At 41.7% G+C, this 14,278-nt stretch overlaps 1 protein-coding gene across 4 annotated transcripts in view; it reads left to right on the top strand.

Annotated features, from left to right (window-relative positions):
- Window positions 1-14,071, top strand: part of ATXN7L2 (ataxin 7 like 2) — a 31,012-nt gene extending 16,941 nt beyond the window's left edge. For 3 of the 4 annotated variants that reach the window (XM_048498682.1, XM_048498678.1, XM_048498680.1), the window contains 5 exons: window positions 2,151-2,395; window positions 2,673-2,865; window positions 3,547-3,668; window positions 8,442-9,315; window positions 13,928-14,071. In XM_048498682.1, coding sequence (XP_048354639.1) covers window positions 2,151-2,395; window positions 2,673-2,865; window positions 3,547-3,668; window positions 8,442-9,315; window positions 13,928-13,942 — 1,449 coding nt within the window. In that variant the 3' untranslated portion in view covers window positions 13,943-14,071. The remainder of the gene's footprint in view (window positions 1-2,150; window positions 2,396-2,672; window positions 2,866-3,546; window positions 3,669-8,441; window positions 9,316-13,927) is intronic. The other variant, XM_048498679.1, reaches the window with a different exon arrangement.
- Window positions 14,072-14,278: the final 207 nt, after the last annotated feature.

The following is a 14,278-nucleotide window of genomic DNA, read 5'->3' as shown; positions in this document are numbered from 1 at the left end:
ATTCTGTTTGCGCGGTGTACCAAAAGCCCACCATATGGTTCCGTTATGTGGATGACACATTCACCATTTGGAGCCACGGGGAAGAAGAACTAAACAAGTTCCTGGACCATATCAACAAGATCCACCCAAACATCCAATTTACTATGGAAAAAGAAAATGAAGGAAAACTGCCATTTTTAGATGTTTTAGTCATCCGCAAACCAAACCAGCAATTGGGACACACAGTATACAGAAAACCTACGCACACGGACAGGTATCTACACAAAAACTCCAATCACCATCCAGGGCAAAAAAGGAGCACCATAAAAACTTTGGTACACCACGCAAACAGAATCTGTGAACCTCACCTCCTACAAGATGAATTGAATCACCTAAACAGGGCTCTACAGGCTAATCAAGCCATTTGCTCTAATACAGAAATCAGAAGGGCTGCAAGACCACCTAACAAGCCACATGAACAAAGATAAAGAGCCATCTAGGAGGGAAAAGTGTTCTTTTACCTATACATCAAGGGAACCACTGATCGCATAGGAAAACTGATGAAGAAGCACAACCTACAAACAATCTACAGACCCACTAAGAAAATTCAACAGATGCTACGTTCAGCAAAGGATAAGCGGGATCCTTTAGCTACTGCAGGAGTCTATCGCATTCCATGCAGCTGTGGACAAGTCTACATAGGAACCACCAAACGCAGCGCGCAGACACGTATCAAAGAACACGAAAGGCACTGCAGACTATTTTTTTATTATTATTATTATTATTATTATTATTATTATTATTATTATTATTATTATTATTATTATTATTATTATTATTATTATTATTATTATTATTATTATTGGGTTTATAAACTGCCCTCCCCCGAAGGGGGAAAAATAAGCAATAGCAGAACACATGATAAACCAACCTGGACATCGAATATTATTTTGAAAAAGAACAGAAATTCTGGACCACTCTGAGAAGCCACTACGATCCAGACTACAACAGAGAAGCAATTGAAATCCCATAAGCACATGGACAATTTCTAACAGGAAAGGAAGAAACTATGAAAATGAACAGTGCACCAACTTGGCTGCCAGTGTTGAAAAAATAACTAGAGAAGTCAAACACAGGACTTGACCATGAGACAAAAGAAACAAAGGCCAGGGATGCTTCTATTCGAAAGATGCTCCCACCAGTGACCCTTGCTATATCCATTGACAATACTCCCATGTTACTAGTTCTTCATTGTTACCTCATACTTCCTATTCAGATGCCCTCAACTATTGACCTGGCTGCCTTCTTTGTTACTCACAGACTATGTTTCTCCACCCACCCTGGACACTCCAACAGATATATATACTCCACTTGCTTTCCCAACATCAGATCCTCTGAAGATGCCAGCCACAGATGCAGGCGAAACATCAGGAGAGAATGCTGCTAGAACACGGCCATACAGCCCGGAAACCACACAGCACCCAAGTGATTCCGGCCGTGAAAGCCTTCGACAATACATATTAGATGTTTGGTAGCTTATCAGCTTAGGCCTCAAGCCCTTCGTGTGTGTGTGTGGGGGGCGAGAGGAGAGGGAGGAATCCAGGAAACAGAAAACAAAATAACACTTAATTCCACAGTGTACGTTGCTTGCAGCTACTGCAAGCAACTACAATAAAGCGGACTCTTTGATAGCTAGCTTTTCTTTGTAATTTAATAGGTTAGTTTTATGCTAAGTGGGCCAGTTTAGTATTGGTATAGGCAGTTGTTGTCTGGCAGATTAATAATGTGAATTGTCTATTGAACAATCTATTGTAAGTCAACTAGAAGGGCTCACATATTTGTTAAGACTGATACAGAACTGCTCATGAAGCCCATGCAGAATTATGTCCTTCTAAGTCTATTGAAGTAAGTGGATTTGGAAGGGCGCAGCTCTGTTTAGGACTACACTGTATTTTTCCATGTGAGGAATTCTTTCCTTGAAAGTTCCCCTTGTCAAAAATCACATATCATAGCTTGTACTCTTACAACTGTTGAAAATGAACTTTCTCTGTGAAGGGGTCAGTTTTGTAGTACACTCTGTGTACCCATGATATCTGTCTTTTACTATGTTTTGGAGGACAGCGGGGAACAGGCTTGTCAGCTCTAAGCATTCCCATCTATTTATGCTCCAGATCCATTCTGTGCATCAGCGGCGTGAGGTGCAAGGACGTGCCAAGGATTTCGACGTCTTGGTAGCCGAGCTGAAGGCCAATGCCAGGAAAGGCGAGTCCCCCAAAGAGAAGAGCCCAGTCAGGAAGGAAGCAGCTGCTGAACGGCTCTCACAGGACTCCTTTTCATTGCCGCAGGCGTTGCCAGTCTTGCCCAATGCATCTCCTTGCCGAGTAAAGCAGCCTCACTCTCACTGTGCACTTTCCAGGTATAGAAACATAGGTCATCCCAGGTAAAGGGAGGAGAGAATGTTGTCTTTGCAGAGTTGCTTTCACAGTTGAATTAAGCCTGCCTGGAAGAGTCTGCTGAATTATACCTGTGAACAGTGCCTCCAATAAGGGCAAAGTTTATTTGATGATTTTGCAGAAATTCTCATACTCCCAAAGCTACCAGTATAGTATCTATTTCCCAGTAATGGAGCCAACAATTAACAATTCAGAGCCTTCTACCCTCGGAGAAGTCACTCCTTCATCTGTTACTCTTAGGTCTAGGATATCCTCTGAAAGTGACCTTGATGACCTGCCCTCCACCTCTGGTGAAGCTGACCATGGGCTCTATCCTTTCCCAACGCCCAAAGGCACTGGCCGGATTTCGAGTGAGGAGAGTGAGGATGACACAGCAGAGGATTCCCGCAAGTTGGATTGCCATTTTGCAACACGAGCACCTCGCCCCCAAGCGGTAAGTAGCAGTCTGAGGCAAGAGCTGGCCTGTAAACTTGCTCCATCACCCCTCTTGAGAGTAGACACATGGCTCAAATGTTGCAAGATCAGTCCTGGACACTTGAACATAGCTGCCTTCCACTGAATCAGACCCTTGCTCCAGCTAGTCTAGGATCATGTACTGTGAATGGCAGCAGCTTTGTGAGGTCTATCTCATGCTATCTGAAACCCTTTAATGGGATCTGCCAAGGAAGAGGCTCTGCTTGGCATGCCAAAGGTCCCAGGTTCAGTCTCCAGCATCTCCTGTTGAAAAAAGACCAGGCAGTAGGTGATGTGAAGTGCCTCCACCTGAGACGCCAGAGAACTGCTATCAGTCTGTGTAGAGTAGACCATACTGACTTCAAGGGATTGAATATGTTCTGATTCAATGTGTTCATCTGGGAGTCTGGGGTACTTTGCATGCACAGCGTGTACTTTTTGTTACCTCTGTGCTATAAGTCCTACTTCATCTTTTGTGTGTGTTTGTTTCCAATACCTTTTTTCCTTCTGTTGCTCATGAACTGGGGAAGATAGAGTGCGTAGAATGAACCTCTTCCATGGTGACAGAAGGATCTTGTCCCGGTCCCTGTTTGCAGGACATTCTGTTTGCATGAATGTTATGCATCTAATGTTTCTTTTTCTCCTTCCCTTTTCCCCATAGTTCTGCACCTTTGGAAGCAGATTAGTGAGCCCCGGGTGTTACGTGTTCAGCCGACGGCTGGATCGGTTCTGTTCAGCGCTCAGTTCCATGCTGGAGAGGCATCTCAGCTCTCACATGTGGAAGTAAGTTAGATGGAAAAGAGAACACATTCTCTGATTTAACCTGAGGGGTATGTGCACTGGTCCACAGTTGCACGTTGTAAGTATGTGTACAGTGCCCACAGACATATGCACTAGGAATATTTTTGCACCAAGAAAGAAGTCATTCCAGGATCAAAAACCTCTGAGGTTTCAAATGGCTGTTGAAATGCATCTTGAATTCACAGTGCCTGCTGCTGCTCTGTCCTGTAGCTTGTGTTTGCCTGGTGGGGAGGAAATTAACTCCAGAAACACTTTGGGCTTGTGCATACTTTATTTTACACCTTGATTTCTGTACCAGGAAGTAACTGGTTCACTAGAGGTTCCCAAAACAACCCTTTCTGCTCAAAAGGTACCTGGAAATGTTCCCTGAACCCCCTCCCCGCCCCCGCCAAAAGTGGAGTGTCAGTTGCAAAAAATGTTTACCAAATGTTGTGTTTTCCCTTTCCCTTGCTCTCCTGTTTTTGTTCAGCCATACTTATCTGTAGATATCTGAAAACCTGCCTCTGAGTGGTGGCAGGAGAAATGAGAGACTGTCAGGGACAACCAACTAGTGGTATGATGTGGAAACAGATGGCAGCTACCCTGGGAGAAGTGCCACAAAGACAGAATGTGTGCCTAAGTCCCGGAGAATTTCTTGACGTCTTTCTGTCTGTGTAGACATACACTGAAAATCACCAAGCTTCTAATTAAACTATTAATTTGTATTATCCTAGATACTGTGTAAACCAACAAAACAAAATGCATCCCCATTAGCTGAAGATGCGATTAATCAGTGTGATTGCTGAAAAATACTTCTGCTTTAAAAAAGGGGGGGAGGGTTGCTTTACTTTTGCTTTACATTTGTTTGTTAAATATTTTCAGGAATGTGTGTTTGTGCCCTGTTTATTTTGGAAAGCTGTTTTTATTTGTAGCTCTAAATCTTCAGAAACCCAGAATTCTTTTCATTTCACCAAATACACAGCGATCCTAACTTTCACCACATGGTTCTCAGTCTTCAGAGTGTTTGTATGCCTTGCCAAATTGGAAAATATGAAGAGGTGGTTTAGAAGGATGGCATTTTGAAGGATGTTGCTTTCTTCAGTAACAAATGTATATAATAACATAGACACTGGCAATTCCAGATCTTCCTTCACAGATTCCCACCCCAAAATATTACATTGGGCTCCTTGACCTGCTTCCTACCATCTGGGACTCTTGTTCTGTCTCATGCTGCAGGGGTATTTTTCCTGCCCAGTTACAGTAGTTTGTTTCTATCAGAGTCACAGTTTCTTTTCATTGGTCAATGTCAGTTTGCCCTAACTCAGCAGGGAAGCCATTTTGTGTGTAAGTTAAGTTCTAAATTAACAGTGGCTTCGTTTATCTTATGAAGACTCAATGATATTTAAACACAATTTGAAGAAGTGCAGGGCAGATCATCTTTAAAAATAGCAGAGAAACTGTGAATACCTTTTTTTAAAATAAAGAAAGTGAAGTGTTACTTCCATTGTAGACATCAAAGTGTTTTGGAATGGGGTACCAATTTGCATTTGTGTGTTGTGTTTCAGCACAGAACATAAAATGAATATAAGATCTAATCTGAATTAGTATATTATAATCATTTTCTTAACCCCTTTTCATTTAAGCTTTTTTCTTTTCACTGAAGATACACATGAACTTATATACAGTTTTGAGATCTGAGCTTGGCCAGTAAGGTTAAGCTTTGCCAGTAACTCTGTTATTAACACATGGGCTGCAGTCCTAGGGAGACTTTCCTGAGAGTAAATTCTTCTGAGTAACATGGGACTTATTTTTTAGTAGGCCTATTTAGGATTGATCCCATAATTTGTTAACAGGACAACATAGAGTGTGAGCAAATTAAACCCACTTGAGTGTTCTGATTCAGAAAGGCACATTTCAAGATTGAGACTAAGTAGCTGCTATTGTGTGATCTCTGCTGTTGGAACACATGGTTCAGAATAAATATACAAAATGCTGGTTTTATGGTCTTTGAAATTTAGAGATGGGGGGAAAAGCCTTGTAACTGAGGGAACAGCAATACAAACCTCCCAAATGTATCTTTGCTTAACAGTCCTTCCAGATGGTCAGTGGAATCCCTTTTACTCTTTGAATGATATTCCCACAAATTGCTAATTGCTAATATTCTCTCCTCTCAGAAGAGTTGGGGGTCAGCATGAAAAATAGCCTTGCTAAGGGGGACTCACCCTTGTTCCCAGTTTTCACCCATTTTTTAAAAAAAGACCGGCTGGAGCAAACCATAACAACAGTGGTTCTCAACCTTCCTAATGCCACGACCCTTTAATACAGTTCCTCATGTTGTGGTGACCCCCAACCCTAACATTTATCCATTTTCCAGATGGAGAACACTGATGCAGAGAGTCTTAGGCGACCCCTGTGAAAGGGTCGTTCGACCCCCAAAAGGGTCCTGACCCCCAGGCTGAGAACCACTGCATTACAAGAAAGAAATGGAAGTCTGTAGTTTCCAAAACTAATGGGGGAGAAGCCCCAGTGCCTTGTGTTCCCTTTGTTTCCTTTCTTTTCAATACTTTTATATTATACCTGATTGTGTGTCTCGTATTGTTGTTTTTAAGTTTTCTACCACTTTACTAATATATAAAATACTTCAAATTAGATTTTAAGACCTAATGATCATCAAGAAACATCTCTTATTTTGCAGCACCTGCTGTGGGTGTCCTTATTTCATATTTCTAAAAATGTCCCTTTGATCTGGCAACTATGCATGTTTTTTCTCAGACTGCAGATGTCAAAAAACCTACATTTCACAGAGAAACTGTCAATCATTCTTTCATCACCTTTTTTCAAATCATAAATAGGGAAGAGGAGTATGCCCTAGCAGTCTCAAGAGAAAGTCTCGCAAAGATGTAAATGAGACAGGAAAAAATTTAAAAAGGAGGTTCATGAGCAGCACTGGCCCTGCAGGTGTTTTTCGCTCTCCTTTCTGCTACCTAATCCTGCTCTGTAGTACTACAGTACTGAGGCTGTCAATAAGTTTTTTTAAAGCTGGCGGCTTTGGCTTGGAAATGGAGGAAGCCTTTATTCTCCTGAGCAATTAGAATTTGTCACTTTCTCAATCGCATTCCACACAGGAGTCTTTAGCGCAGTGGAAGTTTACAGCACGAATTCAGAACTCTTCATTGGGAATGATGTCTTCAGAAGAGGCGGCTGGATTCTTTGCAGTCAATGTAAAACCCATTGCACATTTATTGTGCGAGAGAAAAGCCTGAAAAGACTCTCAAAGCCCATGTGTACAGCATATTTATATACATAAATGTTAATTTCCTTCAAGACAACACTGGGGCCTGTTAAGTGTTCATAAAATAAGAGTGTTCCAGGTGGTATATTTTTATTCTACAGCTTTGTTGTCTATCACTGTAGACTGTTGATGGAAGAAATGTTTTTTTTCCATTCAGTTAACCTTCTGTCTGCAGGGAATTGCAGTCCCAAGTTCTCCAGTAGGTGGTGCTGCAATACAGGGTTTGTAGTGGATTGTAGACAAGAATTTCCATGTGAACAAAAACAAAAAACACACGCTCTGGATCTGGCAGAGTGGGTGGGTGTCTTATGTCTCTGTATTTGCAGGCATACATTGTTGCAAAAAATTTTGGGAACTGTTTTTATTATTGGAAAGCTTATACAATTCCCCCTCCCAAACCTTCTACACTTATCATGCATGTTTCAATATATGATGACTTTCCACCTAAGGTTACTGGACTAAACAAATCATTCCTTTGATTATCCTTATCAGACTGTCCATTTCAGCACTTTCCAGATTATATTCCTGCACTTTTAGGTTCATAGCTCTGTGTTTGAAATTTTAATCTTTGCCTTTTTATTTTAAAAATTCTTTGACTATAAGATTTTGGTATTGAAATAGCTGTCTTGTATCTGGAAAAAATGGTCAGTGCAGCTATTCAAGAAGTTTTTAAAAAAAGATTTTGTTGCTTTTTGAGGTAGTGTACTATAGGAAGCATTTTGTGTTGCGCTTCCTTGAAGGAATCAAACAAATTACAATTATGAAATAGTTATGAGTCTTATCCAGAGTACTTTTCTCTAGGGTCACTTACTCTTGGGTGCCTCTGAGCACCTCTGTGGTTTTCTTTGTCTTTTTCACAGTCTTTCCCAAACATGCTTTGCTATGATGTTTTGAACATTTTTTTTGTAGGAAAGCCAGGGTGGCACCCATGTCATCAGGAAAGGGTGGATCTTCTGAAAGCCACCCATGTTGGCACCACCTTCCCTGGCTCATTTTCCCATGGGAGCCTTCCCTTCTTCCCTGCTATGTGAAGGCTTTGAAAAAAAAATCAGCAATTGACATATTGTTATAGTAATATAGCATAACAATCTGGGTATCACTTTTTGTTAATTCACAGTTTTTCGTAAAGTGCAGGCCCTTTTGTTGTGGAGGTATAAACGAAAAGGCATATTCTTACTTTAAAAAAAATGAGCCTGGGGATTCAGAGAACCAGATAGCCAGATTGTTGTAATGCTGTGGTCTTATGCCCATAGTAACATGTAAGGGTTGCTTTTAGCCTTTTGGAATTTGACAGAACACTGTGAATAATAGAATAGTGTGTGTGTGGGGGGGGGGGGGGGTCTCTGATGCAGATTTCCAGTCTGAAAAGCCAATAGGGTTGGTGGGGCTGATCAGTACTTGGTCAAAGGAGATTAACAAGTGAGAGTTTGAATAGTTCAAAAAGGTCAGCTCCATTGTTTTTCTTTGTTTCTTGCCCTACCCAGAAGGATCCCTCCAGCTGCTGATCACCAGCTGCTCTCCACTCCATCTCCTGTGCTTCTGGGCTTCTCTCCATCCAGCACTTACCAGAACAACGGTTCCTCTCTGGTTTGCAGCCTTCCCCATAGCCTCCCTGGCAGGACTTCTGTGTCCTGTGCAGCTTTGGCAACAGTGGCATCCAGGGAGAGCCGCACTCACCACAGTATGAACTATGCAGTGGGGTCACCCCACGTGGCAGCCGCCTGTAGTCAGTCAGACTGCATGGGTGGGAGCCAGTCCATTACCTCCCCACTCCCAGCCAACACCCCTTCACCATCCTTCAGCAAGTTGCCTTTGACCAAGGCCAGTAAGTCCTCCAAACCCAAGGAGCTGGCTGGCAGCATGGAGGCAGAGGCCACAGCCCGGAAGCGCAAGCAATCTCCTGGTGCCTCTGCTAGCCCACCGTACAAACAGACCTGTTTTCTGGATCTGGGCAAAAGCAAGGCATCCAGCTGCCCAGTCTCCCATCCCTCTGCAAAGGCCAAGCCATCCGGGATCTCTTCCTCCAACCTCTCCCTCAACGGAACAGTCTCTGTGAGTGCCAGAATCAAGAGGGTAAGCCATCTAGACTGCAGGGCTTCCAGTCATGTACCTGTCAAAGCTTCGCAGCTGGAGAATCGGGGTTCCTCGCTGAATGGGCCCAAAGCATTGCAGACCAACTGCATCTCAGATGAAGAGGCCAAGAGACGCAAGAATGCAGCCACCTATTGTCGGCCAGTGAAGGCCAAGCACGCCCCCTCTCCCTTGCCTTCCTCCTCCTCGTCTGACTTGGGTGGCTCTATCAGAAGGAAGAAGCCAGTGGTCTCCTTGGGCTTTGAGGAGAAACAGAACACTATGAAGGTAGGTGCCTGGAGCATCATGTGCATGGCCTCCTTCCTTTCCTCCAGACAGCCTTGCTTCATCACCATTAACCGCTTAATCGCCATTACCTTTCGGAAAGTGCTTCCCAAATGTTTCAATTCTATAAGAGGATTTTCAGACAAATGTCAAGGATGCTAAACTAAAATATTGTTTAGTTAAAAGGGTTCAAATGTTGCTTCATCTCAGCTGTACTGTCAGCAGGTGTGCATAGCAGTGCAACAAAAAGGGGAACACCCAGGAAAACTCATCCCAAACTCCTGTGGATCACAATTTTCTGAGCTCCTTATGCCTTTGCCCAATGCTGCCAGTTACTTCAAGCTTGAATTGCTTGGTTTTAAGGTGTGGCCATAATGTTTAATAGTCCACTTTTTCTTTTTTGTGGTTTCTCTGGTTGTGGTAGTAATGAAAAATGCAAAAGACACCGAAAAGGGTCTCTTTTCCGAGCGATGCGGTAGCTTTTGCATATTAAATTACATTGTTCATGTTAAATGTTCAAACTGTTCCATGGCAAAGCTCTCTGAGCACTTATCTCACATATCACATTGACAAATACACCTATGCTGAGATTTTTGCAATATGCAAATTTATTTTACATTTTAATCAGTCTGTTTCAAAGTAAAGGCTTTATTAAAAATCAGCCTGCTTTTTAGCAGGCATGGGGCTTATCGAAGGTCCCATGTAACACAATTCAAGGCGTAAGTGAGATATGGACTGAAGATATGGACTGCCTTGCATTTCTGCTCCTTTATTCATAGAGCACTTGGCCTGTGTTAAGAATCTCATCCTTTTCCTGGCAGAGGTGTTATTAGCTGCATCACAGGCAGAAATTCAGCAAGTGCAGCTCTTTCCTGGTATAGAGAGGGTGATAGGAAAAGTTTTGACCTCCTGTCAAAGGCACAGAGCTTCTGTTGCAGGGAAAAGGAGGCAATTTTGACTGAGCATTCTTTGAAACTGAGGAGCAGAAATATTTAGGTTGAAGCTCTGCAAATTATATTGGGAGTAGCCACGTTTTGCTCAGAGGGGAAGGCATGGGAAGAATCTACTCCTGGAATCATGCTGTTTCCTCCAGTATTAGTTGGGGCCTGCAAAAAAACCCCTTCTGAAGTAGAGCACATGCAAGACTGAACTTAACTGGTTCTTGGGAAAGAGAACATGGGGACATCTTGTGCTGCGATGCTGTTCTTGCAGTTATTTGAGTTGTGTGTTTGGGCAATATCTGAAATTACAGTAAAAATTTAAATATGTCATGTTTTATAAGTTCCTTCAAAATAACTGTATGGAAGAGATGGTTGCCCCATAGGGAAATTCAACTGTAACCAAGAATAGCAATATGTATAATTGGTTATATTTTTAAATAGCAGTTTATTGTTAGAAGAGCCTGTAATAATTGCCAATGTCTCTGAGAAGCTTACTATCATGGTCTGACGGCTACCTTCATTGTCCCTTGCACTGGGCAATCAACAAGAGAATGTCTGTAATATGTAGAAACTCCATCAAGGCTAATAGCTAACAATAGGTGTGTCCTTTTTTAAAATAATTTTATTGTATCATTTGAATTTTGCAGTTTATAGTAATTTCCTTCGTCGTACATTTTCAAACAATACTTTCCCCCCTTTTCTCCCTCCCCCATTACTTCTTCTTCATAGTTTTGTCACACAAACAGCAGTAAGTTCATTCTCTGTAGCCTCTTCTCCCATATTTCTTCATTGACTCGAGCTTCTTTCATCCAGTCCACGTATATTACCCATATCTTCAAAATTTCATTCTGTTTATCTTGGTTAATATATCGAAAATATCAAGTGTCACTTGTTCCCAGATATATTCTAACCATTTCTGAAGTGTCCATTTTTTCTTTTCTTTCCAGCCCAAGGCTATTGTTGCATGTGCTGCTTTAATCATTATTTTATACATATATTTATATTGTTTATCCACCCTTCTGTCTTCCATTACACCCATGAACATTAAGTCATTATTTAAATCAATATTTATCTTCACCAGTTTCTCGATATATAACAATACAATTGTCCAATTTTTTTTTACTTCTGCACATTCTATCCACATGTGGCTATAATATGCCTCTTGGTTTCCACAGTGCTAGCATTTAGAACTAAGTCCTTTTATCATGTATGCTAGTTGTTTTGGTGTTCTATACCATTTTAATATCACTTTTCTTTCTAACTCCATATATTTCGCAATAGGTGTATCCTTTGTGAATCTGTCACATTTGTCTAGAAAGAAGTTCTGTAGGATAACAAAGCTGTTTGCTCCCTGGGTTTTTTAGTCCCATCAGATACCTTTTCTTATATCAATTCTTTAAACAAAAGGGGTAGAAATATTAGAGGAAAAACTAGGACTGTTAGAGAGCTGAGGTACAAGCATGAGATCTCTATGCATTAAAACTACTCATTTCTCTCAAATTTAATAAAAAGTAGCTATCACTTCCAGAACTGAGCTACAGAAGACTAGAGAGAACATGGTATGGTTGGAAGGGTCATGATGCAGACATTTTTTTGAAGCCACACAGGTTGGGTCTGTTCATTGCCTAGATGGGAGACCTCCTGGGAACATCATATGCACCATCTTGGATTTTGAAATGGAAGGAAAATGGCATAATATAAAAAAGTAAAATTGGCATTAATTCCCCAAACTAATGTAACCTGAGCTGAACTCAGCTTCCCAGTCTTGGAAATTTTTCAACTTGACTCTCAAGTGTGAGGGTCTTACAAGATCCTTATCAGAAGACTCAACAGCTGAAGAAACTTGTTGCAAGAGTGTGTTTTTCTTTTTTATCTTTTAAAGATAATATTATTTTGAGAAATGTTGACCATGAGACCAAATTGTATCTGTGGACTCAATTGTTGAATAGAGCTGAATTGTTCATTTGGCATTGAATGGGGATGTCCATTTATTGTTTTTCATCCTCTTCATGCCAGAATTCTTCTCTTGTTAGAATTCTTCTCTTAGACAAACATTATTTGTGTTATCTGAATGAATGATAAAACCTTAAAACCAAGTGGTTTTACAGTTTCTAGAGATGTTGTCATTTATGCTGCCAATTGCATGGCAGATAGAAACTTAATAATTATGGTACCTCCACAATCTCCCCTAACCTAATAAAAGTTGTATCTGTAGCTAGTAAAGCCTTTCTAAGTTCATCACAGACCTAACCTGAAAGTGCTGAGTCTATATCAGTGGCTCCTTTTTCATTTAGATCCACAAACCACATCCACTGTCTAAAAATGTAGATAATGTCTCTTGTCTTTATTGTTATGGTTGCAGCTACCAGTCCAAATCAGAGAGGAGGTGACTGGGGTATATATAATCTTATATATAACCCTGTATAATCAAGAGATTTATATTTGTATTATTATGTGATTACTACCTTTAGTGTTTTCTTGTTATACATATATATATATATACACTAAATAGGAGTTGCCCTTGCTGATTTGCTGGGTCAGCTCATTGGCTACATCTAAGGAACTACGAACTGTATCAACCAAAGACAGTAACGCTGCTGTTTATATGCTCACTGATCCCATAGTGACAGACTCATTCTTGGGAGTGATCCTTGTAGGGGTGAGCCCGCGAACCCAGCAGAACCGTAGAAAGAGCGCCTGGAATGCCGGTGCCAGCTACAGCCTTCTGGGCGCACACGCTCCCCCAACCCCCGCTCCCCCGTGAGTCACGGGTCATGAACTGCCTGACTTGCGGTCACCAGGTGTCCCACAAAGGGACAAAGGGGCTCTTGCCCTCAGGTGAGGATTAGACCCAGACGCGGATGCTTCCTCCTGCACGTAGCAGCCTGATGAGATCATGCATCACATGATGATCTCCCGTTCTCCCGACCTCCCGCCTATCCGACCCCTTTACACGCCCACAATGAAACCCTAATAAAAGGTGTCGGGGACTAGCGCACGACAGAGTTGCCAGGATCACGGGATCCCGCACTTCCTGTTGCTGGCTCTCTCCACCAGATGATATCTCCGCGTCTCGCCTTTTCCTTGCGACCTCGCGGGCATGACTTCAGATCCTTCTTTGGGCGTGTAATCTAAGCAGAGGAGCAGAGTGGAAAGCATACATAGGCTGGAAGCATACATTGGTGCCACCCATGCAGCTTAGTTTTCCAGTTTTACTGCAGCTGCATGGTAAATTAAGAAGGGCCTACATTTTGGGTTGCTCAGGGATTGTCTCTAAGGAAGGACCGTTGAGAATTATAACAAATGTTGATTATGGAATGGCATCATCTGCCTTTATTAGGAACTGGGCGAATCTAATTTGTGTTTGCAGAGCCTTGTTTGCATGTATGGTGATCATTTACAAAGCCATTTCATGTTTGTGTTGTTTATTTTTTTAAAAAAAAGGCATACATGCTGCCTCTCCAAAATGCCTAAGGTGGTTCATAGCACAGCAATATAAAGTTTCTATGCCAACACCCTTTCTTGGTAAGCTACAAACATGGTTGTGAGTTCTTTTGTTGTTTCCAAGAGGCGGCTAGTTGCAGCATGAGCTGGAGTAGACTCTTGCTGTGTGAATAGTGTTGTGCAAGCTTTTGGCTTCCACTCTAACACTCTGCTTTCTTTTCTCTTTGCAGTCAAAAGCGCATTAACAGCAAGTGCCTGTGTTCTGCAGAAGGAGCCCCCGATCTGTGGACTCTGAGCACCTGGGCCAGATTCAAAGCCTCCTGCTTTTTATAACTTTATAGTATTTTTCTAAAGAAAAAAATTCCTCTAAAATACCCCAAGACTCGTGCTTTATTTTGCTGCTTGAGTTTATTGAGGGTGGGAGTTGTGAGAAAGAGAGGAACCCAATACAAGGAAGTCTTATAGAATAAATATAATCAAGTCACAGCGTGTTGGGTGCAGGTAGAGTGGCCAGAATCCACTGCAAAACTGGAATAACTCTTTGAAGTATTTCTAATTTCATTTTATTTTTCAAAAAAGAA

Source organism: Sphaerodactylus townsendi, linkage group LG05 (assembly GCF_021028975.2).
Source record: "Sphaerodactylus townsendi isolate TG3544 linkage group LG05, MPM_Stown_v2.3, whole genome shotgun sequence".
NCBI classification, from domain to species: Eukaryota; Metazoa; Chordata; class Lepidosauria; order Squamata; family Sphaerodactylidae; genus Sphaerodactylus; species Sphaerodactylus townsendi.
This window is presented reverse-complemented; position numbering and strand designations above follow the sequence as displayed.